The 23,965-nt window shown below is 45.3% G+C and overlaps 1 protein-coding gene across 1 annotated transcript in view; it reads left to right on the forward strand.

Annotated features, from left to right (window-relative positions):
* Nucleotides 1-23,965, forward strand: part of PAPPA (pappalysin 1) — a 174,957-nt gene that overhangs the window by 114,996 nt on the left and 35,996 nt on the right. The window contains exons 11-14 of the mRNA XM_041474999.1: nucleotides 7,364-7,477; nucleotides 7,879-8,014; nucleotides 11,580-11,793; nucleotides 21,053-21,224. Of these exons, the coding sequence (XP_041330933.1) occupies nucleotides 7,364-7,477; nucleotides 7,879-8,014; nucleotides 11,580-11,793; nucleotides 21,053-21,224 (636 nt within the window). The remainder of the gene's footprint in view (nucleotides 1-7,363; nucleotides 7,478-7,878; nucleotides 8,015-11,579; nucleotides 11,794-21,052; nucleotides 21,225-23,965) is intronic.

Raw genomic sequence — 23,965 nt, forward strand, 5'->3', positions numbered from 1 at the left:
CAAGAAAAAAAAAAAAAAAAAAAAAAAAAAAAAAAAAAAAAAAAAAAAAAAAAAAAATTGCTTTTGCTCTGCTCCTCGGCGATGAAAGCTGATGGGATGGGATTGTTTTGCTTTGCTGCAGCACCCCACGGCCAGCCTTGGCCCGCAGCTCCACGACGCTGTGCTGCAGTGGACCTGGCCCGCCTGAGTCAGAGACGGGCAGCTCGGGAACCCGAGCACTCAGCCAACAATAATGTTCTGGCTCCTGTATTTGTTTAACCTTGCTCTCCAGTGGATGGATATACAGTCTGCTAAAGCACTTATCAGTCTATAATGCCTTCACACTTCTGTGAGCAGTAATGTGGAAGTTGTAGACAGGAGCTTGTGCTGCAGCTTGAAAATGTCTTTTAGTTTTAATGAGGCTGATACTTGCAGAACTGAAGGCATAAGTTCTTGTTTGGGTGCTGCTGCTTGTTCCTGAGGTGGAATCCCAGCAGCGCTGTTTTTTTGAGAGCAGCATCTTTGTCTCCTACTGCCAAGCTGAAGAAATAGCAGAGGACTGACAGGAATAAACAGGAGTACATTTCAAATTGCTAGATTGCACTTTCATGTGCTGCACGGGAGACTGTGTTGTGCACTCAGAACTATCTCTTGATTCTGCATCTCTTCAGTTTGCATCTCTGAATGGTAAGAGAAGCAGAGCCATGTGCAAATTGCACCCAGGAGCTCCAGATGCTGGGGTTTGCTTGTGGGCTGCTGTAAAAGATGAGTTGATTTTTAAATCCCATTAGTGCAATTATTTCTTCTTTTTCTCCATCCATTTTTCTGTAGTTTCTGGCCTTGGCTTAACTGACGTCCGCGTGGTGATCCTTTGAACCGTGCAAAAATCATCTGGTTAGGGTTTTGTTAGAAAATCAAAACTGTATTGTTTTTTTCCATGAGTCCAGCAAGCATCCTAGATATTTGATTACACCTGGCTGGCTGTCAAAGCCCATGTGAGTTTGGGATAGGGCCAGTCAGAACTGATTTACAGTTTTTTCAGGTATGCCATGTGAAGTTTATGGTTTGATGTGATTTTGATTTGAACTCACTCGTTTTAAATGAAGTTTGCTTTGAATCTGGAGATAACAGAAATTCAAAGGGAAGCTCAAAGAATGCAGGTCTGCACGATTTAAAAATGGAAATATATTGTTCATACCAGCTCTTTGGAAGTGAAATAACTGCATTTCTGAGAAAGCTAAAGTTAATAACACACCTTGAATACACATGCAATCTGGGCCATCATCTAATGGAAATCCCTGTAGCTCCTTTTCGCTTGCCTCGAACTAAACCAACTTACATGACAAAATGAAATAGCCCTTGCATCTCCCACTCATTTCTGAATCACAGCCCTGTGTTACATCCAAAACTCCGAGGAAATTTCCCTTTGGAGATGGACACTATTGTTGTAAAGTAGAGGAATTTATCATCATGTCACATTGCAGGCAAAATATTGGTGCCCTGTCTGTGCTGTTTTCACAGAAAGGTCACTTTCCAATTACTAAAAAATCCAGCCAAATCTTCAGCTGAAAATCGTGGCTCTGTGCTGAGGAAGCTGTAATACCATGCTAATGGATACTGAGTCTGTGAGGTCCAGACACATCAGCTGCTGCAGGTTCAAAGTGGACGTGGCTGTGCTGAGACTGGACATAGGGACTGGCAGCGGGGCTTTATTTCATCCTGCAGGAGATGTAAGCTGCTTCCCAATGCCACAGCCAAATCCTGTTCTTCATTACACAGGGAAAATTGACAGATGAGTTTTCCTCTGACTTCTGAGCCAACTGAATCTGGGAGTAATATAGCATCAGTGTGTTACCTCAGGAGTTTCATCAGCTTCCAGTTGATAAAGCTTTTCTGTGGATCACCTGCCCACAGGACCTTGTCCTGGAGCAGGACACACTGCAGTTTTTCATCTTTTGCCATCAGACCTTTAGGGACCCCAATGAAAACTGGCAAAAGCAGACAAAGAGCATGAAACAGTGAAACTGTGTTATCAGACACAGAGGACAAGGAGAGTTTTGGGGGAGAAGCTGCAGTTGATGAGCATCAGAGGTGAAGGGAAGTTGCTGCTGTGGAAGTAGAAGTAGACTGTAGGGGAAGGTGGCTGTTGAAAGAGAGACACTCAGGTTTCTTCCTTCATTTTTTGTTTACACCCTCTGCTGCTGAATCTCAGATTTGGTTTTAGTTTTTTATTTTATTTTCTGCAACAGAAACACATTGTTAGTGGGCATAAAATTAAATATATGTACCAGTTTGGGAAAAGTAGCTTTGAATGTTTTCTTTAAGTTTTAGAGGTCATCATAGAATGACCCAAGGCTGGGCAGGCAACTCTGATTTCTGATGGGATAAGTCCACTGACAAGACATCTGATAACGACACTTGTCCAAAAGCACTTCTGACCAGAATCTAGAAGAAAACCCAGAGCAAAATTCCTTGTACTGCTGTGTGTACAATTTCCATTTGAGCTCTGTCGGCTCCTGAGGTTTGGAATGGTCAGAGAAATTGGCTGGGGTTTGAGGTGTTTGTTGGAGGCCTTTTAATGGTTCGGTGCTCACTTGTGGGCAACTTCCTTTTTCCCTGATTCCAACCCAATTCCCAGCCTAAATGAGAAAAGCAGTGCAACAGCTTTGAGAACAGATTGGAGGTCTGTGCTGCAGTCGGCAAACTGGGTGGTGTCCATGTGGCAGTCAAGCTGCCTTACAATATTGGGCAATAAACAAGCAGGAACCTTTCTGATATTTAGCAACTGCACCATAGTTTCTCCTCCTTGGGTAAGATTAACCTTAGGTCAGCAAGAACAATAACATATTTAAGAATAAAAAGGCTCGGTGACTGCCAGCACCCTGGTCTGGCAAGGGAGGGAGAAAGTTTTCAGCTGTAAGGGATGTATTAAAATGCTGCTTATGTCATGGCTGGGATCCTCTGGCATGTGTTGAGTTAAATACAAATAACAATCTGCAGAGCAAACAGATAAACATTGTAGATTACTGTAGAATACTGCAGGTCTCAGTATTATGGCTGAAATCTGTTCTTTAGCTGGACCTTCAAACAAGAGAAGATGTTCTGTTTGTGCCTCCATGGGTTTTGTATCAGTCTGTGAGTTTTTCTGTGCATTTCTGCAGCCTCACTGAGGATGTTTTGTGCTCAGTAAATAGCTGCTACAGTGGGATTTACCAAGAGATCTTGTTCCTGCCTGCTCCATGGTTGCAGTTTTGCCAACAGAACAGGGTACAGCCCGTTTCACCCCAGAAACACTCTGAGTTGTCTGTCTGGTGCAGAAGTGTCAGCAGCACAGACCCCTGTAGAAAGGAGTGGGGAGAGGAAGTTTTTGTAGCACAATCTCCACTTCCACCCTCCTCTCCAGAAGGAGGATGCTTGCCACTGCCTGACCAAGTGCCCATGATGCCCCTCACAGCCAGACAGAGCTCGAGGACACGGTCTGGAGGAAGCCCTGCCGTGGCTCACCAGATGGGATTTTGGGAGCAGACAGATCAGTGCACTGGAGGTTTGCTCTGTGTTCCAGCCGCCCCTGGGCATGCAGACAGGCACGTCCGCTCCAACCACGGTGCCAGGGCTGAGTAGGGCAGCATCCGAGCTTAAATAGCAGCTTTTCTGTCTGCATTTAGAATTATTTTGATGTTACAGTGCTGAGAACCACCACTGTGTGCAAAGCCTGTGGTGTCTGACTGTGCTTGTTTGGTGGGAAGGTCAGAGTGGGATGGGATCTGTGTTTAGCCCACTCCCGTGGGGAGCTGTATCCTCACACCTGTGTGTGCTCTCAGTGACGCCTGAGCATCTTTGTGTGGCTCATAGCTCATGGATTTCATCCTCAGCACACCCGTGTGGTGTGGGGGAACATAATCCTCATCTTCCAGACAGGGAGCTCAGGCCTGGAGAAGCCAAGTGTTGCCCAGAAGGTTGTACTGGGGCCGTGCACTGCCACAGTTGGGCTGGGATCTAGTCCAGTGCCCGTCCAGGGGATCTGGGATCCATAACATGTAGTTCAGCTGCAACAGGAACCCATCAATGCAAATTCACATTGCCTGCAGTCACGGGATGGCTGGGAATCATTCACAAGGGCGCCTTCCAAAATTTGCTCTTCAGCAAATTTTCCCATATTACTTTGAAGGAAATGGAGTTGATTGCAATAGTAAATGTGTTTTTGATGTGGCAAAAAGCTAAGTGCTCCCAATATATCACTTTTCCCTTTCTGCTGACACATTCCTCAGTCCCCCTGAGTAAGAGAAGGAAAACAGGAGAGGCGGTTTGAAGAACATGTTGTGCCTTTGATTGACAAGAGGTTGTATAAATCAGTCAAAGGGAATCCTCCAGGCATTCCCTCTTGTGGGAAGATCCCACAGTGCTCCCTGGCCTTGATCGTTCTGTCTGCCGATGTTTGTGTACAAAATGTGTGGGTGGGAGACGAGCTGGATTTGAACCTCCGAGAGGAACAGACATCAGCTCTTCTAATTGAAAGCAGCTTCCTCGGGAGGGGAATGACATGGGCTTCCAGTAACTAGACACAAATAGTCACTGCATACTTTGGAGCACATACTAAGCTCCTGTGGATATCCCACTTGCTGTGTGGGTCTGAGAGTCTGGATAAGCCCCAGTGAGTGAAGTTTGGAGCACTGTGTGCTGCTGTCATTCTTCAAAGCAAATACTTCAGTGTTTGGTAACACCCTGAAATGAGAAGGCTATCGATGTGTTCTTCCCTCTGCAGCTGTCAGGTGCTTTAGCTGCTGCTTTGCATCACTGTAGCAAACTGGAGGATGTTAGGATACAGTCTGTTTCTCATAAGTGTGAATTCCTGTGAATAGCAATGACGAGAGATGATATCCTGTCTTCCAGGCCATTGGAACTTGTACTTCTAGAAGTGTTGGTACTGCAGTAATCACATAATCATTTAGCTTAGAAAATATCTCTAATATCATTGAGTCCAACCATTAACCTAATTAATTAATAGGGATCTTTGGGCTGCTGCCACAGTCTGGGGATGCCTTAAAAGCAGAGGTGTGAAAGACTTTTCCAGCAGGTGATTCTCAGGCTTGGCAGGTGTGATGTGACATTCAGTGCATGTGCAGAATTGAAACAGGAATGGATTTACCACATGTGTTGGAGCTTGGTGAGGTGGTGGAGTCTATAGGTTGCAGGAGCTGTTTATCCCACCCAATTGTTTCCACTGAAACTTAAAGAACTTTGATTATTTTTTTTTTCTGCCATTAGCTAAGTTTACTGGCCAGCAGCAAGTGGAGAAGAGGCTCTTGTAGCCATTCATCTCTCTTAGACTTTTCCCACTCTTCTCAATTAGACTGTTCTAAAAGAGCCTTTTACCCCAGGACCACTTTGAAACACTTGTCTGGGTAGCGATGGATCAGCCTCAGCAGGGGGAAGCTTATCTAACCTGCTCAAACCAGGCCAGTCTGGCAGCCCACGTGGCCTGAACACAGGCTCTTTATGCAATGCTCAGATTTTTGCTAATATTCTCCAGCAGAAGCAGAGAGTGCTAGGGTTCACACACACACACAAATCAAACAAGGCATTTAAAAGTTATCAGAGATTTCCAGCCCACCTCAGCAGGGGTTTATTTTGGGTTAGAATCAAACTTTTGGTGAAGATCTGGGTGATTTCTTAATACAAGTTTTCACTCATCCATTAAGTGGCACTTAAAAAGTACCAAAAGTCAGTGCCTGTGTTTCCTTCAGCCACCTTTTTGGACCAACAGAGCAGGAGAAGTAAGAATATGAACAAAATCATATAAAACTAATGAGACCTTTGTTCATGTCAAAGAGCTCTCTGACCATATATATTGCAGATGTGGGTGAGATAAATTCCCTAGCTGGAGAGGTATTAAAATAAAAACCATGCTCCCAACAAGAGACAGGCTGCTGAAAACGCAAGAAGGGAGAGTTGCGAAACGGTACATGTCGAATTGCTGGCCTGGATTTCAAATGCCAAAGATAGTTTATGTAAAGCCTTGCTCTGCTGTAAAATGTAACACTATCCACTGGCTAGCCTCAATGAAGCTTGGTCCCAGTTGTTTCAAAAAATAAATAAACCAAAAATCTTCTTCCAGCCTATTAAAGCTGATTTATGTTTTGCCTGTAAGATTCCTCTGTGCTGGATCTTGAGGGACTCAGATTTTAAAGGGGATTACCTCACTTTTAGCCAATCTGGTTTCTCATTCCCAGGCATCCCAGGCTTTCTTTGCAGTGCCCAGACTTTGCCTGCCAGGACCAAGAGGGCATTTCTATGCAGAATTATCGAGTGGGCATAGGATTTTGGATGGCTGCTAATTTTCTTGTATCAATTCAGTGTTCTCTTTTTGTTTTAATAATAAAATTGCTGATGGGAACAGCTTTACTGACAGCACATCAGCACAAGGAATTCCATCTATTGCTATGGTAATGACAGTCAGTGAGTTCATCAAAGCTTGTGAATCCAACAGGTACCTTTCAGATGCTCCAGGAGCCTCAGCTATAAGCATCCTTCTAATGCATAGTAACTTTTTCCATGGTGAACATTCCCTTTTTTGTGTTTGCTGTGGAGGTGAAGGCTGTGGTCGTTCATGCTTCTTTTTTGAAGCAGCTTCACTGAGCAGTGTGTTTTCAGGGTAATTCTGACCATTTCTTGCAGCTTCATTTTCACATCTGACACACTGGTAGCACTGCAAAGCTATCTGGTGTTTAGATTCTGGCTTTTTTTTTAGACTTTTCATCATAACAGGACTTGGGAATCCTGTACTTCATTGAAAAGAGCAGTTTGCCTCCAATTTCACTGCTGCCTGCCATGGAAAGGTGCAGGAAGAAGGTGATTCCACTTGCAGAACTGGTTGGGGAAAGAGGAAATCAATTTGCTTAAATTGGGTTCTAGAGGCAGGACTTCCCTGGCTTCAACTGGTTCTGAGTTTACAGGGCCATGTGTAGCTCCTCTGGGGTTACAGTAATATCAGGTATAAATAGGGCAGTGCTGGAACACCATGGAGCCAGATCCACAGTGTCTGTGCTGGGAGCTGGAGTGTTCAGAAGTGATCCTTGTCCATTTGGGTGGGAGCAAAGTTGTTCTAAATGCTGTCAAAGACCTGGTACCAAATTCAGAGGAGATTGTTGGCTACCACCCTGCTGCTGTGAGTCTTTAGCTCCTGTTCATGTTTCAGTTTTTCTTACTGTGGTGGAAGACCTGGAAACTTAATTTTGAATAATCTCATAGTGTTTAGAAGTTCAGTTATTGTGCATTACTTTATCCTAGGAGTGCACCTGGACTTTGTTTCCCCACTTCAAGCAGTCAGAACCCTTCCTTGCTGTCCTCTAGGTCAGTTTTGGTGTTTCTTTTTTTCCTGCTGCAGATGTGTCGTACCAAGGTGATCGACTTGAACGATGGTGTGTCCCAGTACGCCTGGTATCCCTGCACCGCCAACTTCCAGTACTCCCACATGACTCAGACCATTTTCTGGCTGAAGGTAGGAAGTGCACACACCATTCAGAAGTTTCCTCTTTGACTGCCTCTACAAAGATTCTCCAGCAAGCAAAATATTGTGGGCCAGTCTTCCCAGGGCCAAGCTGCTCCTTTCTGAAGTATGTTTAGAGCAAAAGAGCAAAGCAATGTTTTTGAGCACTGTTAGAGGGTCAGTAGTGAAGTCCCCTTGTGTGTGACACGGCTATTGAATTTCTGAGAGGGTTCAGCTTCAGGGCTGTTTGACTTGAATTTATCTAGTTTGTGTAGGAGAGATTGGAAGAGAAGATTTCTGTGTGACCTGGGATGGGAATTCTTCTTTTAAAAGTCCTGGACTGACTCCTGGGGATTTTTTAAAGCCCACCACAGTTCTCCACCTCAGGCTTTGTGGGGTTTGTGTTTTCCCAGGCTTATTTTTCCCAGCCTATGGTGGCTGCAGCAGTCCTTGTTCACTTGGTCACAGATGGGACGTACTACCTGGACCAGAAGCAGGAGAGCATTGGTGTGCAGCTGTTTGACACCAAAGAGCAAAGCCACGACCTTGGTAAGACTGTGTTGTATTAAATTCCCTCTTTACTGCTTGCTTAATGTGGTGATGCCCCCATTCACCAGTACTCCCTCTCAGGTTTTTTTCAGATTTAGACAAAAAAAGGTGCTTGCTCAATGCTCCAAGCCCTGAGTCTCACTAGAGTTTGTTGAAAATGATATGTTATTTTATACAGACATTACTCCATAGCTGTTCACTATCTGTTCAGAGGTGCTTAGCTCCTCTTCAGTCACTAAAATCAGCAATATCTCAAAGCTTCCCACCCAGCACTGCCCTGGAGAGACACTGATGGTGCTGCAGGTGAACCCCTGGGAACAGGGAGTGAGGGACCTGCACCAGCTGCTGCAAAAAGGCTTCTGTTTCACAGGGAGTGCTGGGTGATCTCCAGTCCTCCTTGCAGGGAGGTCTTCAGAGCCATTTAATGACCAGAATTCCCCAGATGAAGTATTTCAGGGGGTGAAGGGTCAGCTCCAGGGCCCTGCCAGGCTCCTGGCATGGCCTCAAGCAGATGTGCCTGACAGAGGCAGGACCTGCTCTTGTGCTGAAGTGCTGGCACAGACAGGTTTTGTCTCTACCCTTGGCACAGGCCCCTAAACTGGGGACGTTGTGCCTGGTGAATTGATCCAGGCTGCCTTTAAGCTGCAGAACCCAGGAGCTCTCCCTAGCTCCCAACTCTGTGTCAGGGTAGGACTTGCATAATCCCTTTCCAGATGTTCTCTGCCTTTTTTTTCACTGAGGAGAAAGCTGGCCAGGTCACCTTGAGAGCAGTTTTTAAGGAAACATAACTCCCATCCCCCAGCTTTCTGTTTTACCATAGCATTTCAGTTTTAACAAGCTGAAACACAAATGAGCTTGTCACTAGTGATGAGAAGAAGAGACACAGAGTGACACGTGTTGGATGAGCATCCAGGATAATACAGAATTAGGTGGGGTGTGGAAGAGAACAAAGGAAATACGTATGCTGTCTGTTGTCCAAGAACAAACTGAAATTTGTAGCAAGTTGTGCAGGTTGAGTCAGGATGGCTCCCAGTTTGCCAGAGCCCTTGAATTAATCTTACCCTTCTTTTGCAAAACAGTGGCACATAGCTCTATCCCTCTGAGAAATAAATGATGGAGCCACGAGCATGCCAGCAGTACTTAATGTGACATTTTATAGGGACAGACAGGCAGGCTGGGAGAGAAAGAGAACAAGAAAGAGGAGCAAAGAGGAAACGGAGGGTTAGGTTTTGAAATCTTCAATGAAGTTGCAACATGAGTTTGGCATGGCTCAGCCTGATGTCTGGATGTCCTCCCAGCTGAAATGCTGCTTTCATCATGGAAAAGCCCCTTTGACCTTTCAGAAGAGGCTGCCTGGAGCAGAGGAGAGGTGTAGGTGGGCTACCCAGCAGCTCTCACTCAGGCAGAGCTCCCCATTGCTGTTCTGTCTGATTCTGACAGGGACATGAAGTCCTTTTCCTGGATATTGTGTTTCATGTGTTTGAATTATCACCATGGCAAGCTGGAAACTGCAGCTGAGATGCAAATGTTGGCATGCACTGGGGGCAGGACTGACTGAGACACTCAATGAGCCTTAAGCAGAAGTTCGTGGCAAACTGAAAGTACATCCAAAAGGAAGTAGCAATAATTTAAATCTCAATCAATCCCCAGTGTGCTGAAGACACTGCCATGAGCAAAGAATAGCCTATCCAGACATGCAGTTTTCTGCCTTGATCAGAGCAAGTGGACTCCCAGAAAATAATGTGAAGCTTCTTCTAAGTGCTGGTAGGAGTTGGAGAGGTTGGGATGCCAAACAGCTCCAAGTTGTTGGTTCAGAGCCATCAGAGACACCAGGGTTCAGCTGCTGAGCTGAACAGATGGGTGCAGAGCCACAGAAACAGGGGTGATCCTGAGACAGCTCTGACTGCCCCCATGAGCACCTGTACCATCTTCATGGGTATTTCAGGGGAATTAAAAAACCTTCACCTATCCAGCCTCCGTTTTCCTGGTCAGAAATAACCAGCAGTGCAGCACAGCTCTGAGGTTGTGCTCTGCTGTGGACACCACCTGAGTGCAAGGAATGAAATAGAAGTGAATAAACAGCCTCATACCATAAGGTCTTGGCTTTCCATCAGAGAATGCAGAAACTTCCAAGGAATTTGGGAACCCGGGATTTTGAGTATTAACTGCACCTGTTTGTAAGTGAGAAACGTGCACCGTTCCACAAGGAGCTGATATCAAAAGACTTCTGGGAGGCAAGTAGACAGGGAGGTTATTTCAGGGTCAGATGAAGACCAAAACAAAAAGAGACTTGCTTTTTTCTAGTATTTTTTTTTTTTTTTATTACAGGAAGATTTTTTTAAGCAGAGGGTGGGAGATAGATGTTTAAAGAGTGTGTCTTAATTCACAGGAAGTCACTTTCTAAGGAGAAAAATGAAAGCCTTTTTATTCCTTCCCTTTTGAGTCAAGAAATACGAACTGGGGGAAAAAAATAATAACAGAAATCCCTGAGCCAGTTAAACATGCAAATAGAATTTATTTTATTTTCAAATTTGTAAGTGTATCAGGGTAGCCAAGGGGCCTGGGCCAAAGCCATTGCTGGGGGAGCTCCAGTGAAGCAAATGGATCTGGAGCCAAGCTGATCCTCGGAGTGATGCCATGGAGCTGTGGAGGCAGAGCCTTGCAGGCAGCCAGCAGGCCATGAATCTCAATTAATGAATTTTGAGGGCAGCCGACAGCTGTCTGTCCTCTGCCTTCCCCTGAGAAGGGTTTGGCCCATTTGAATTCAGGCTTCTACCTGAAGGTGGGAATTTCTTCCCAGCTGTCACTGAGTGCCTTATCCACTGGACAAAAGGGACTCAGGAGTCTCCTTGCCACCTCTCTGGTGTTCCTATGCACTGCAACCTTGAGATACTTTTATTTCCTCAGAAAACAATTCTTTTCTTCTCAAGTGACATCACCTGTAAAATCCTCAGTGGCTCCATCACCCTCACTTCGGTCCTCACTCCAGGACCAAATCAGCCTTTTCTTGCAAAAAGCAAGATACCCTAAGGCTTAAAACTATTGAAGAAAAAAAAATCAAATCTGGGCAAATTTAGTGGAAAACTCATGCAAAAAGAAGTTTTACACTGAGCGCTAATGACATGCACAGCTCCAAACAAGCTGCTGCTGCCCCGGCCCTGGTGCACAAAGCTCCCCAGCCTGCCGGCACCATTTGATCCTGCATATAAAGGCTCCAAGTGTCCTCCAGGACCTGTTTTACAATGGTGTGACTCTGCTTCCCCCGTGCTGGTTGCTCCTGATTTACCAGAGCACAATAGAAACGTAGCTGTGGTCTAAAGGAGCGGCTCCGAGGGCCTGCCGCGCTCGCAGAGAGAATGGCAGCCTTTCTTCAGCTGTCTGGAGGGATCTGCTTCTCTGCTAAGCTCTCTGCAGCGATTTGGGAAGCCCCTCCAGGCAGCTTACCATAACTTTTCAGCTCTATAGGGCCATTCCTCTGGGTGAAATGCCTCTGAAGTGCCCATGGCTTCGGGAAGCAATTGTGTTAAGCCTGACCCTTCCTCTGATCTTGTCTCTCCTCTGGCAGGTGTCCACGTCCTGAGCTGCAGAAACAATCCCCTGATTATCCCCGTCATCCATGACCTCAGTCACCCTTTTTATCACACCCAGGCTGTCCTCATTAGCTTCAGCTCCCAGTTTGTGGCCATCTCTGGGGTGGCCCTGCGTTCCTTCCACAACTTCGACCCCATCACCATCAGCAGCTGCCAGCAAGGACAGACCTACAGCCCTGCGGAGCAGAGGTGAGCGTGTCAGCCCTGCTTCCCTCTGCCTCACACCCACCACCCCCAGCGCCTGCTGGGGCTGGGGAGGAGGCAGGAGGGGCACAGCAGCTGAACCCTGCTGACCCCTTTGTGTCACGGGTAAAAAACCGGCAGTGTTCTCATTGATCAGGATGGATGGGACATTTAACCCGCATGGGATGCTGTTAGTGAATTATTTCCTCTTCCTTTCTCCTCCCTCCTTTATGCCAAGCCTGGAATTGGGGCCAGTTCACTCTACACACATTCCCCAGCTCGCTGTCGTGTTGGCCACTCACACAGCAGTTCAATCTGAACCCCGTTGTGCTGCCAGAGTGCCAGGGACCTCCCAGGGAAGGGCCTGCATGGACACAGAGTGACGCCTGTGCCCTGGAGGGGCTGGATCCTGCCAGGTGCTCAGCCCTGGCCATCAGCATCTGCTGTGTTTTTATGGCTGGTGAGGCCCTCAGCACCTCTCTGGATCCGACCCCCATTCTGAAAAGCTCTGTGGGACCCCCCAGGATGAAAGGTTTATGGCTACCGTTTTATTCTTGTTGTTATTACAGACACATCAATAGATCACCACCAACCCCTCTCAGTCTCTGCTTTACAGCATCCCACAGAGATTGTGACCTTTCATGGCCTCTGGTGCAGCAGCTTCATGGATCCTTTCAGTGAGGCACTGAAAAGAAGAGGAGAGAATTTAGCAAAACCCCTGAAAGAATATTTTTTTTCTTCCTTTGTGAATTCAAAGTTGTGAGCAGTTGTCATACCATAGCGGCAGCAATAGTAAAACTAGTTGCATATCCCAGCAAACCTCTGCTCAGCCTCCTAAGCAAGCTGTCAGGTTTTTTGATAATGTTCTGGCTTGTTTTTAGGACCTGCTTTTATTCCAGGAAAGGCAGGAGAGTGAGAAGGGGGAGAGGGGAGGGAAAATAAAATTAAAAAAAGGAGTATATCTATAGCTAAATCAATCCAGTCAGTGTGTTCTGACCTAGATTCAAAGCGTCTGATCGTTGTGTGCAATAGGTTGTATAAATTCAGAGGCCCAAAGACAGCAGGATCAAGTTTCAGATGAGAAATCTGGTGGTGGAAGTGTGGCCAAATCCCAGCGCCAAAGCAGGACAGAAAAAGGGCAAGAAAACCCCACTGGAAAGAGAGGGTGAGAAGCAACAGGGAGCTCAGGAGGACTGAGACACAGGGCCACATTCCACTGCCCTCTCAAGTTTTGAGTAGGAATTGAACCATTTGTTCACTTATTGAACTAGAAGTGCTCTGTGTTTGGAAAGTTATTTCCTTAATAAAAAATGCATCCCCCTTAGGCAAAGCTTCAGTGAGCCTCTGCAGCCCAGCAGCCCAACCTTTAGAAATCCCTTGAGGAGGAATCACCTGCCTTTTGCCTCTTATGTTTCTTCTTGGCTTTTTGGCATCATTTTCTTTTGGGGATGCACTGAACCCTCTCAGCCCCCTGTTCTCCCAAACCCCCATCTGAGCCTCACTCTTTCAAAGTAATGTTTTAGTTCATGTAGGTTCCAGCACTGGATTGATCATAACATTTCCCGTGTCTGACAGGGTACTAGAAACTCTCCCAAGTAAAGCCCTGGTCCAAAGGCAATTGAAATCAGTGGAATTATTTCCACTGATGACAGTGCTTCAGTGGAGAGTCAGTCCCCAGTTTGCCTTGTGCTGGAATCATTTGGGGTGGCCAGATCTGTTTTCTTCTGTACAAAAAACTCCAAGAAGTTCAGGTATCCAAAATGTAGAAAAAGTTGTGCATTAAGTTGTGCAGCCAAGAAATAGGTGACATCTTTGCTGTCACCTGCTATCTTTTTCCTTGGTTATTTTACCCAATCCAGCAAGAACAGAGAAAGATAGATTTTTAAAATGATTTCTTAACCAGCTCAGAGGCTGCATGTGCCTTTTCTGCCTCCCCTGCTCACAGTCTGCCCATCAGATTCCCTTGAGGTGCCAGTTCCACACTGCCCATCTTTCCCTTCTCCCCTTCCCCAGTGGTTGCATTTGTCTAATATGATTTTTAAGGTATTTATTGAATTTTTAAAGGAACTTGCCTTCCTATGTGTGATCATCAATTTTACCCCTTTCATTTTCCTTAGGTCAACATGGATATTTTTGCCTGCTTTTTGGCTTCTCTCTATAAGAGATATTATTTCTCTATTTCGAGGAGAATTATTTTGCTTGGAGAGGATTTATAGCCAGATACAGATATTTCTAGGCAGGGTGCACATTTTAAAATTGTGAAGGAAAAGAAATATATTGTCCCTTAAAAGTTAACACGGTTTTTATTTTGAGGGTGAATAGATCCCTCCCAAGGGTTAGTGACAACTTAATGACTGAAAATAAAACCTGCTCTTACTCTTCTTTCTTGAAATATGTATTATAGTTAGTATTTTAGAGAAAAATGGGCTTAAATCTAAAAGTCCAATTGAACTTTATAGGTAGTTGTTCTCAGTCATCTTTAGTTGTTTTGAAAATCCATTCCATCCTCCTGAAGACATTTATAGTTTGAAAATTCCTACTCTGTCCTTTCCAGTTTTATTCTTCCAGTTGTTTTTTTCTGCTGCCAGTGACTACAGACTTTTTTTTTTTTTGTTTTCAGCAGAAGTTTACCTCACTACTGGAGATGTGCTGTAAAAATGACACTCTTTATTTCCACATTTCATCCTTAGACCAGACATAATGGCCTGGTTAGTTCTTCTCTTGTGCTTTATAGCTCGAATTATTATACTTTTACTGTTTCCTGTGTAGCCTCACGCAGTGGACAGTGAAATTGGGTGTGCAGAAGCAGAGGTGTAATTTCCCACCCACCAGTCACTCCAGCAGCAAGAAGGCTTGATGTGCTGTGGCTGCCTTTGACAGTGGTTCCTCGAAAATCAGGTTTTTGTCTTTTTCACTGGGTAGGAAATGTCAGCGGTGGGTCACCCATCCCTGGCAAAGCAGTTCCTGGGAAGTGCTGCTTTTCCATGGTGGCACTTCCCTGCTGTGGTCCCCAGACCTGTCTCTTCCACCACCCCTCCTGGTGCCACTGTTCCTCTCCTGCAAACTGCAGGCAGGAGGCAGGAAAGTCCAATTCGCCCAATTCACCCAGTCCAGCTGTCAGAGCTGTGCATTTCAGGAGTTTCCATCATTCTAATCTGCCATTAACTCCGTGTTCATACTGAAGACAGGTCCCCCCTGGCTGCCCACTGCTCTCCAGTCTTCTTGCCTTGCACTGTCACCACCTCGTGCTTTCTAATGAGTGTAGCAAAAAGATTTCCCTTTGCTTTCTCTGGTTAAACCTTGGCACAGCCTCACTGCTACGGCTTCAAAATTGCTTCTGCAGGGGAGATCTTGGGTTTTCCTCCCTCTGTAAGTGTGCATATCTGGGTGTTTGACATTGTAGACCAAGATCCACCCCTGGCCACCACACCATCACCTGCTCTGGCCTCTATGAAGAGGTTCCCTTTGAGCTGCACCCTTTGCTGCCCCAAACAAGCCCCAGGGACTCTTAGCCCACTCCAGCTCTTCTCTTTGTCTTGTTCTCCCTGCTGTCAGCTTCCCCAACAAGAAATGATGAAGATAAATCTTCAGCAGCAGAACAAATGCAACTGCTCTTTACAACTCTGGTTATTTTATTTTCTTTTTTCCTTTTCATAAGGGGGAAAAAAGGGTTTCCTCGTCTCTTTTTGTTGTGAATTAATGCAGCTTTCTCTTTCCCTGTTCGGCCGCCTTTCCCCTGCCCTGCATTCTGTCATTAAGCACAATCTCTGTCAGCTTGCTTCGGGTGAAATTAATGAATTTCTCACAGAACTGTTAATCATAGAAGCTTTGGTCCGTGACATGTGTTATAATTCAATGGGTTTTTAACCTTCGCCCCGTTTTGGTAATTGGCAAACGGCATCATTTGGCTTTTATTAAAGTGGAAGGCAATGCATTTTCTTTGTTTGCCTGGACAGACTCTGGCAGGGAGACCTGTGGGTCTGCTGACGCCCAGGGACACGGTCCCACTTCCAAGCTGGCAGGGTGATGGGGCTTTGAGAGCTTTATCAGTTCAATATGGACCCTCCTGGCAGGAGCAGCTCACACCACAGGGTGCAGGCAGGCTGGAGGCAGACCCCGTCCCCAAGGAGAACTTGCCCTGCTAGTGATGGGGACAGTGAGGGGGACGTGCTGGCTCGTGCCTCTCCTTTCTCTTGGGCTTACCTTGGGCTGGGGCAAGGGTTTTCTGTAAACCTTTGGGTTTAGCTTCATTTTGACCCTTTCAGTTTGAAATAGGGGTTTGCTGGGATCACTGTCAGAGTCAAACCCAGCAGTACTGAGGGGACATCGCTGAAGGGACCATGGGTGACACCACTCATGTTGTTGCTGTCATAGATCAGGTTTGAAGGCAAAGACCTTTTTAAGAAAGAGCTTGATCCTTCTTCCAGTCAGCACAGGTTCACCAGTCCCCATCCAGCCCCATGGATTTGGGTAGATATTCAAGATTTTGTAGTAATACAAGGAGGCAATGTGCTTTAGCTGAAGACTGAAGAAGACAAAGTCATTGTCACATTTTCAGTTCTACTTTTTTTTTTTAATTTCAGCAAGAAATATGGCTAGCAGTCTCTACATATATGTAGAGAGAGAGAACCTGCTCTTGCCTTTAGAGTAACCTCTAGAGAGGAGAACACAAACCCATTTTAAGGATAAATATGTCAGAAAAACCCTCAGAAGGCAACATGTGTGTGAGTTGTGTGGATGGTGGCATAGGACAAAACCAAATTGCACTTCAGATCTGCAGCCCAGGCTAGCCCAGAATGTGGAAAAGGGAGTTTTTTGCTCTGTCCAAGAGATAATGTTGTAGTCCTTCCCCTAAAAAGTACCCACCATGAGCTTTTAGGCTCACCTGAGCTTAGATATGTGTCAGAACCATCACAGAGGAAACAAATAATTAAGGCACCATGTTAAGATGAGTTCTTGGAAAAGCGCTTGACCTCGGGGTTACGAAAAGAAAGTTTGGCTGCTGTAAGCTTTTTGAAAGAGGAAGTCCTGGATTGTTTTTTATGTGAGGAAGGAAGAACTCCACTTAATTGTTATAATTTTCTATAAACATGTTAAAATACAAATGTTTCTAGGATTGTGTCACTAAAGCTCCAATTTAGCAAAGCCCTGAGCTATTTGCTTACATCCCCCTGTAGTCAAATCTATCAGTGGGACTTAACTGTGCTTTTGAAGTTAAGCACATATTTAAGTGCCTTGCTGAATTGGGGCCAATATTGGCACAGAGAAATACAGATTTAGAGCCTAATGACTGAGCTCATTTAGATTTGGGATGGGCAGAATGGATTTGAATCAAGTAAGAACTGGCTCAGAACTTCAGCCTACATGTGAAGCTAACTCAGTGCAGGGCTTTTTACGTCATTGAAACAGCCTTCCTTGATCTGTTTTGAACATGCAATGGAATGTGTGCAAGAAATCCACTACTCCTTGCACTCACCTCAGTGTGAAGATGTTGTTTGAGGAATTCTACACTGCCAGGGCAAGAAGAGAAACAAGTGGATTCTGAAGGGGACCTAGTGAAATAAACACTTGTCAGGGAATGTCCCAGGCACCAACACTTGTTCAAGTAAATCATTAGAGTGGTCCTTGGGTCCTTTGTGTAGCTTTGCTCCAGACTATTTTGTACTCTGGTAAGGATTTTTGGGAATTAGAATAGACCAGGGATGATTTGAAATTGGCAGTTTTGATGAAGTTATGTGATTTTGACTGCAAGAAAATGGGATAAACTGTCCTATGCCAGGAGTCAACATGAGTTAAAGCTGAAGTGATTTCATTCTCAGATGCCATTATATTGTTTCTTTCCTGAGGAATGCACATTTTCTGGAACATGTGATGATTGACCACTGCTAAATGGCAGTACCCATGCAAGAGCTTCTGTAATCCACAAATGGTTGTGATGGGTTCTTTGTCTAAACTTCCTACTTGGAGATATTAATTTCTCCTTCCTAATTCTGCATTTGCAGAGCTCAATTCAGGATCATGACTTCAAAATTCATTGGGATTTATGGCTGACAGTAGCTGATACCAAATTGGAACCAGTAGCTAGAGAACCAGAAATATTTAAATTAGAAACATTTGGTGGCAGTGGTTGTTTTTTTACAAAAAGTGAATGGTTGTATTGTTTGTCACTGAAGTCATTCATATAGAGTTACAGACAGAGAGAGCTGCCCAGATGATCTGCTAACCAAGGCATAATCTGGAGCCTGGAGGGGGTGGCTAAAAATGTTCCCTGGCCATTTCAGAAGACCACAAGGGGACTTGTAAACAGAAAGAAGAACATCACAATAAGTGTTTCTTAATGCCTTTGTCTGTGGCATTTCAGTTCTGTAGGACTTCTAAGCCCAGGCTTGCTCATCTGATGTCCTGATCTGAACTCCAGAAACCAGATTATTTTTCCCCTTTACATTGATGGAAATGAAAAGCGATGCCACTGGCTGTGGTGACGTTGCTTCAGATTTCCCTCTGTGCAAATTACAAGGGTTTTCTTGGGCTCATCCTTCCCTCTGAAGCCATTCAAGTCTGAATTCAGTGCTCCACTAATTCACATAAGTATTAGATTAAAGAAGTCTGGGGTTTTTTTGGTTTTTTGTTTTTTTGGGTTTTTTTTCCAACTTTAAAGAAGGCTTTCAGATTTTGAGGCAGTTTTGCAATGGGCAGTCGAGGTTTGCAGTCTTTGCTTCTGAGAGTGGCTTGGCAATACTGCTCTTTTTTTTCCCCAGTGAGTCAACTTCCTCAGCACTGCAGCCCTGGCACAGGAGACACTCATGCTGCTGCCTCACCATCTGAGAAATGGAGGGGAGCAAAGTGAGAGTTGGCCCTCATGGGCCAGTCTAACTGGGACGTGTAAGAGGGAGGGTTCCACAAAGCGTCATTTACACTCTCACTCAACATCCATCATCAGATGCTATCACTGATGTCAGCTGAGGACTTACTCAAACAGCAGGACCATGAGGTTGGTAGGGTTAGGAAGAGGTTGGTAAGGTCCTGCTCTGCTTGGGGACCCGCAGGGTGTGAGGCTCGTGGTGTGTAAAGCCTGTGTTCACACCCCTGTGTGATTAGTGTTGGGCATTTGCCAGGAAATAGCACCTGGCTGTTCTCCTCACCTTGTTTCTCTGGTGATGGCCACCTGGGCACAAGGATGTGCTGCTCACTTGATCTGCTGCTGCTCTATCCACAGCCTTGTCGATCCTTATAGGGTTAAACCCATAGCAGTTTAAATCTGTATGCCAGGCTGTGAGTTGCAGTGACTGGAAAACATGTGAAATCCTTGGTTAGTGGGTGGGGATCCTCCTGAAAGCAGGATCACCGTGGATAGGCCAGCTCTGGCAGAGACCATCCATCCTGAAGAAGTGATGAGCATCACAGTTGTGCTGATAGCCAGGGGTTTGTTGCATACAAGGGTGTGGAGTTGGCCAACACAGAGGTGGAATTCTCTTTCCTCAGCTCTGTCAGCAGCGATGCTTTGCGCACCATGAGGAAATAAAATACTTCTGAATGTAGGAATTGTTTATGGCTCATCACACTCCAGGGAAGGGCCAACACTGAACAATCAACTTTAAATTACAAGCAGTGGGCACTTCCCATATAGCACTAGTCGAGGACAGAGAAATGAGTTGTGCAGGTACATAAATACTGTCATTTAATCTGATCTAGAGCTCAGTAGAGACATGTGCAGATGTGCTTCTCTATCAGTAACATGGGGATAACAATACCAGCCCAGGTGTCTAGCAGGGGTGTCACAAAAATTAATTAGATAATGTCTGCACAGTGCTTTGAACACAGCAAAACACCACACACATGCTAAGTCAGGGCTTACTAAGCTGAACAGGGCTTTAGTGGCTGTTAACCCTTTTTTTCTGTAGACAGGAATAATTGTTTGTAATCTATTTCAAAATAATGTATATTGATACATTGCTTTCCCTTCTTTCTATAATTTTCCCTTTCAGGTTCTTCCCTAAATAAGCAGATGGTGAAATAAGTTAACATTTTCCCTCCCCAGAACTAATTTAATTGTATTTAAATTAAATTAATTTTTAATTTCATCAGAGAAATCTCACCTTGTAGGGGTCCTTATCCCAGAAATTTCATCTTTATTCCAGAAACATTTTGCACATAGAATCATGGAATGGTTTGTGTTGAAGGGACCTTTAAAGGTCATCTGCAGTAAACAGAGACATCTTTAGATCTGATTGCTCAGAGCCGTGTCCAACCTGGTCATGAATTTTTCCAGGGATGGAGCATCTCTGGGCAACCTGGGTCAGTGTTTTACCAGCCTCATTGTAAAAATATTTCTTCCCTCTCTCTAATCTAAATCTCCCCTCATTCTTTAAGACCCTCAACATTTCCATTGCTGTTTTGTTGAGGGACTACCCCATATTCACATTTGAAGATGTGCTATAATGTTTGACTCAGGTCGTCAGAGATGGTGAAAGATTTTGTGCCAATCAGACATCTCTGTGTATGTCAAAAATAAACCAAAACCTCTTTTTGCAAGTAGTGCTAAATGTTACAATAATTTTCCAGAAGGAGAACAGACAGTTTCCATAGGGGAAAGATTTTATGGATGGCAGGAGAGCAACTGGAGAGATCTGAAATGACAGCATGCTGCTGAGTTTGATAAGAGCTTATCAACACAGCTACACAGCTGATGTTTGGTGTTCCTCGTGAAGTGGAATAAAATGAATGTGATGATTTCAATCGAGCTTCTCAAAGATAAGAGTGTCTATCACAGAAACCCCTCCTCACATGTGCCCACTTATCACTGCCAATATCAGCACTCATGGATTCAGCAGATTTAAAATTGTATGGGTCATGAGGACTGCTCTTGAAGGGAGGGTTTTCAAAGGAGAGAGGGAGGGAGAGAGGCAGGGAGGGAGGGAGGGATGGATGGATGGATGGATGGATGGATGGATGGACGGATGGATGGAGAAATGGACATTATTACAGGAGTAGGGAGGTCATAGTGCAATTCAATATTGCAGAACAGAAGGTACTTCTGCAGAATTGGCAGGCTCTTCCCTTTTGCTACAAAACCCCTAATTTACTGTCATTGTCACCACTGTGCCCACTGCCTCTGTCCTTCAGGACACGCACCAAGAGGCTGTGGAGCCCTTTCCTGAGCTGGGCTCAGAACTCTCTGACCAAAGTCTGTCAGTCAGACCCTGCTCTTGTGGAATGGATTGAAATAATCAAATAACAACACCACCACTCCTTATCTCCCTCCCAGCTGTGTCCACTACTCCTGCGAAGCCACGGACTGCCAGAGGCTGGAGATCGAGAACGCGGTGCTGAACTGCACCGGCGGCACCGGCTGGGACAGCGGCACCCAGTGCAACGTCAGCTGCAGGACGGGCTACATCCTGCACATCCACAGAGATGATGATCTCATCAAGAGCCAGGTTTGTCCTGCCATGGCGATTTTTTTGTGATGCACAAGACCAGGATGAGCAAACAGCTGTGGAGAAATTGAGGAATAACTCAGGGTAGATGCTGAAATCTCAGCCTAGCCTTGGGACAAGGTCTTGTCCAAATGCTTGTCATCAGAACAGGAGCCCTTTGACTCTGAAGGAAGAGTTTCTGGCAATGAGCAAAACTCAGATGTTCCCTTAATTTAGAAATTTTCAAACCAAAAACCATGTCTGTGTTCAGTCCTTGTTTGATCTCACTGGCTCTACTCAGCCAAACCGTTTGGTTTGGTTGAGTAGAGGGAGTAGAAGGGCTGCTGTTTTGGGAGTAGGGTTCTCATGTTTTTGCACAACCAGTTTCTGGGTAAAATACCTTATTTTTAGTCCTTCAGATTGAGATTAGCAACATATTAACTCCTTTGCAGTGTTTCAGTCCATCTGCTCCAACCACACCCTGACATGTACAACATGGAGGGCACAGAAGAAGCACTCGAACCCTTTTTCTTCCAGACAAATCACCAAAAACCTCCCCCAGCAGGGCAGGAAACTCTCCTCATCCTCTCTAATCTGTGCATTAGTAATCCAGTCCTACAAAAGCAGCACATCTTCGTGCAGTGAGGGGGGTATTGAGGAAAACCAGCAATTTGTAATTTGTTTAAACATAAAAAAAAAAAAAAAAGCAAGTGCTTTTTGCTGGGGGAGGGAGATGCACATGCAGCATGGCCCTGGGAGCAGGATGCTGGGATGCTGGGGACAGGGGGATGCAGGGCTGACACCCCACTTTGTGCCCTCATCTCTAACACTGCCACATCCTCTGAGTGAGACATGGGGGTGGTTTCCCCCATCAGCACCTTCTCTCCCTGGTTGTGGGGGCAGCACTCACATCTGGGGCAGCACTCACATCTGGGCCGGGGGTTGGGGCAGCCACACTCAGCAGCCTGTCTGTACTTATGAAATACTGTGTTCTTCATAAGCTCGCAGAGGGGGGAGACAGAGTGGAGGGGAATGAGTCAACCCTTTCAACTCAATTACAAAACAAATACAGGACCCCGCGAGCTGGGGCCTCTTCCATCCTAATTGGCATCAGCTCCAGAACCCCAGCTCCAGCTGAGCATTTTTACAGAACAGAAAACCAGTTCTCAAAACGAGCCTGAGTGGCTGAACCAGGAAATTGTTGGAAGGGATCTGTACATGGGGTACATGAAGCACACAGGGATCCCAAACCAAATAAAACAGCCTGAGCATTCTTCACCAGCCCTGTGTTATTTAAATGCAAGCAGTACCTTTTGGGGAGGCTCGGCCAGCTGGGCATGGTTTTGCTGGGAGAAGTTTGGTTTCAGAGCCTTGATCAGACTCATATGACAGGAGCAGAGGATTTTAGCACCCCTCACTAATGTGATTCACTGCCGCTTACAACACGCTTCCTTTCACCCTGCTCTGCTATTGCACTTCGTTGTCTTTTCCACCAATAAAACCCCCTGAGGCCAGTGGCTTTGTTTTGCTCAGTGCTGTGCATTCACTGTTCAAATTAGGGAAGGACTGGAGCATCTTAAAGATACCCATGACCAGCTAAGCACATTAAACACGTGCTTTTAAAGTTTTGTAAGTGTGCTTCAGATATCTGCTGAAAAGGAACAGACAGTTTCTTTCACTGTCAACTTGTTTTATTTCTTTGTGTCAGGTGCTCCAAACTAGAACTTGTGGAACATGTAGACAAGAAATTAATTATCTGAAAAAGTCCAGAATCCATGGTCTGGATTTCTCATATCAAAAGGCATGGTGCTTCTTCCTTATTTTCTTCCCAGCTTCAGTTCCTCTTCCAGTCACAAGCATTTGGGGGTAAGAAAGGGCACATGAGTTGTTGTCCATGGCCAGAGGGACTTTTCTCCCCTGTCATGACTGGGGAACCTTGCACAAAGCTGTTCCTTGTTTCATTTTTGCCATTTAATTGGTTATTTCACTTGTTTGACTAATTTGAGGGTCTAGGGATACTTTTTTCTCCTTTAACTGTCAGTGTGTGGGGCTGCCTGAGGAAGAGGAGGAAGGAAGCAGATGCTGGTATTTCACACTCTTGGGTAGGAAGGAGGCTGGGCTGAGGTGCAATATCTCAAAAAGCAGACTGACCATCAGTGGCCCACGACCACTGCATGCTGGTGAAGGTGATTCACAGACCAGTGGAAACACCTTCGTTTAGCATTTGAACCACATTTGTCTTCCCTATTTCATTGAATGACTGAAAAAAAGGGCAAAGAGTGCGACAAAAAGTGACATTTTCAAAAGCACCTTGGTGATGTAGGAGCACAAGTCACATTTCAAATCAATCTTTTACATCTAAAGGGTCTTTGAAAAATCTTCTTAAAAGTTTCTGCACTTTCTAGACTCTGTGTCTTCTGAAGCCACCATTTTAATCAGTTTTAGGGCAAAACATTCATTCATTCCCTCTCTGAGAAATTCCTATTCCCAAATTCTGTTAAAACCCTGTAAAATCACCAAACCCTAAAACTCGTCAGCACTCTATGCAGCAGAAACTGTTTGCTGCTTGAAAAGAAAAAGAAAGCTGAGCTGTTTACAGACTCTTGGGCTCTCTCTCATCCTCGTTTAGGGACTTACAACAACAACAAAGGGGTTTGCATAGTGATGGAGCAAAATCCTTCATGTATCTTTCTTACAAAGAAGATCTTGGGGATGTTTTCATTCTCCCTCCCTGATTTCTTCCCTCCCCCCTTCCCCCCCCC

The sequence above is a fragment of the Pyrgilauda ruficollis genome, unplaced genomic scaffold, assembly GCF_017590135.1.
Source record: "Pyrgilauda ruficollis isolate IOZ18807 unplaced genomic scaffold, ASM1759013v1 scaffold34, whole genome shotgun sequence".
In the NCBI taxonomy this organism is placed as follows: domain Eukaryota; kingdom Metazoa; phylum Chordata; class Aves; order Passeriformes; family Passeridae; genus Pyrgilauda; species Pyrgilauda ruficollis.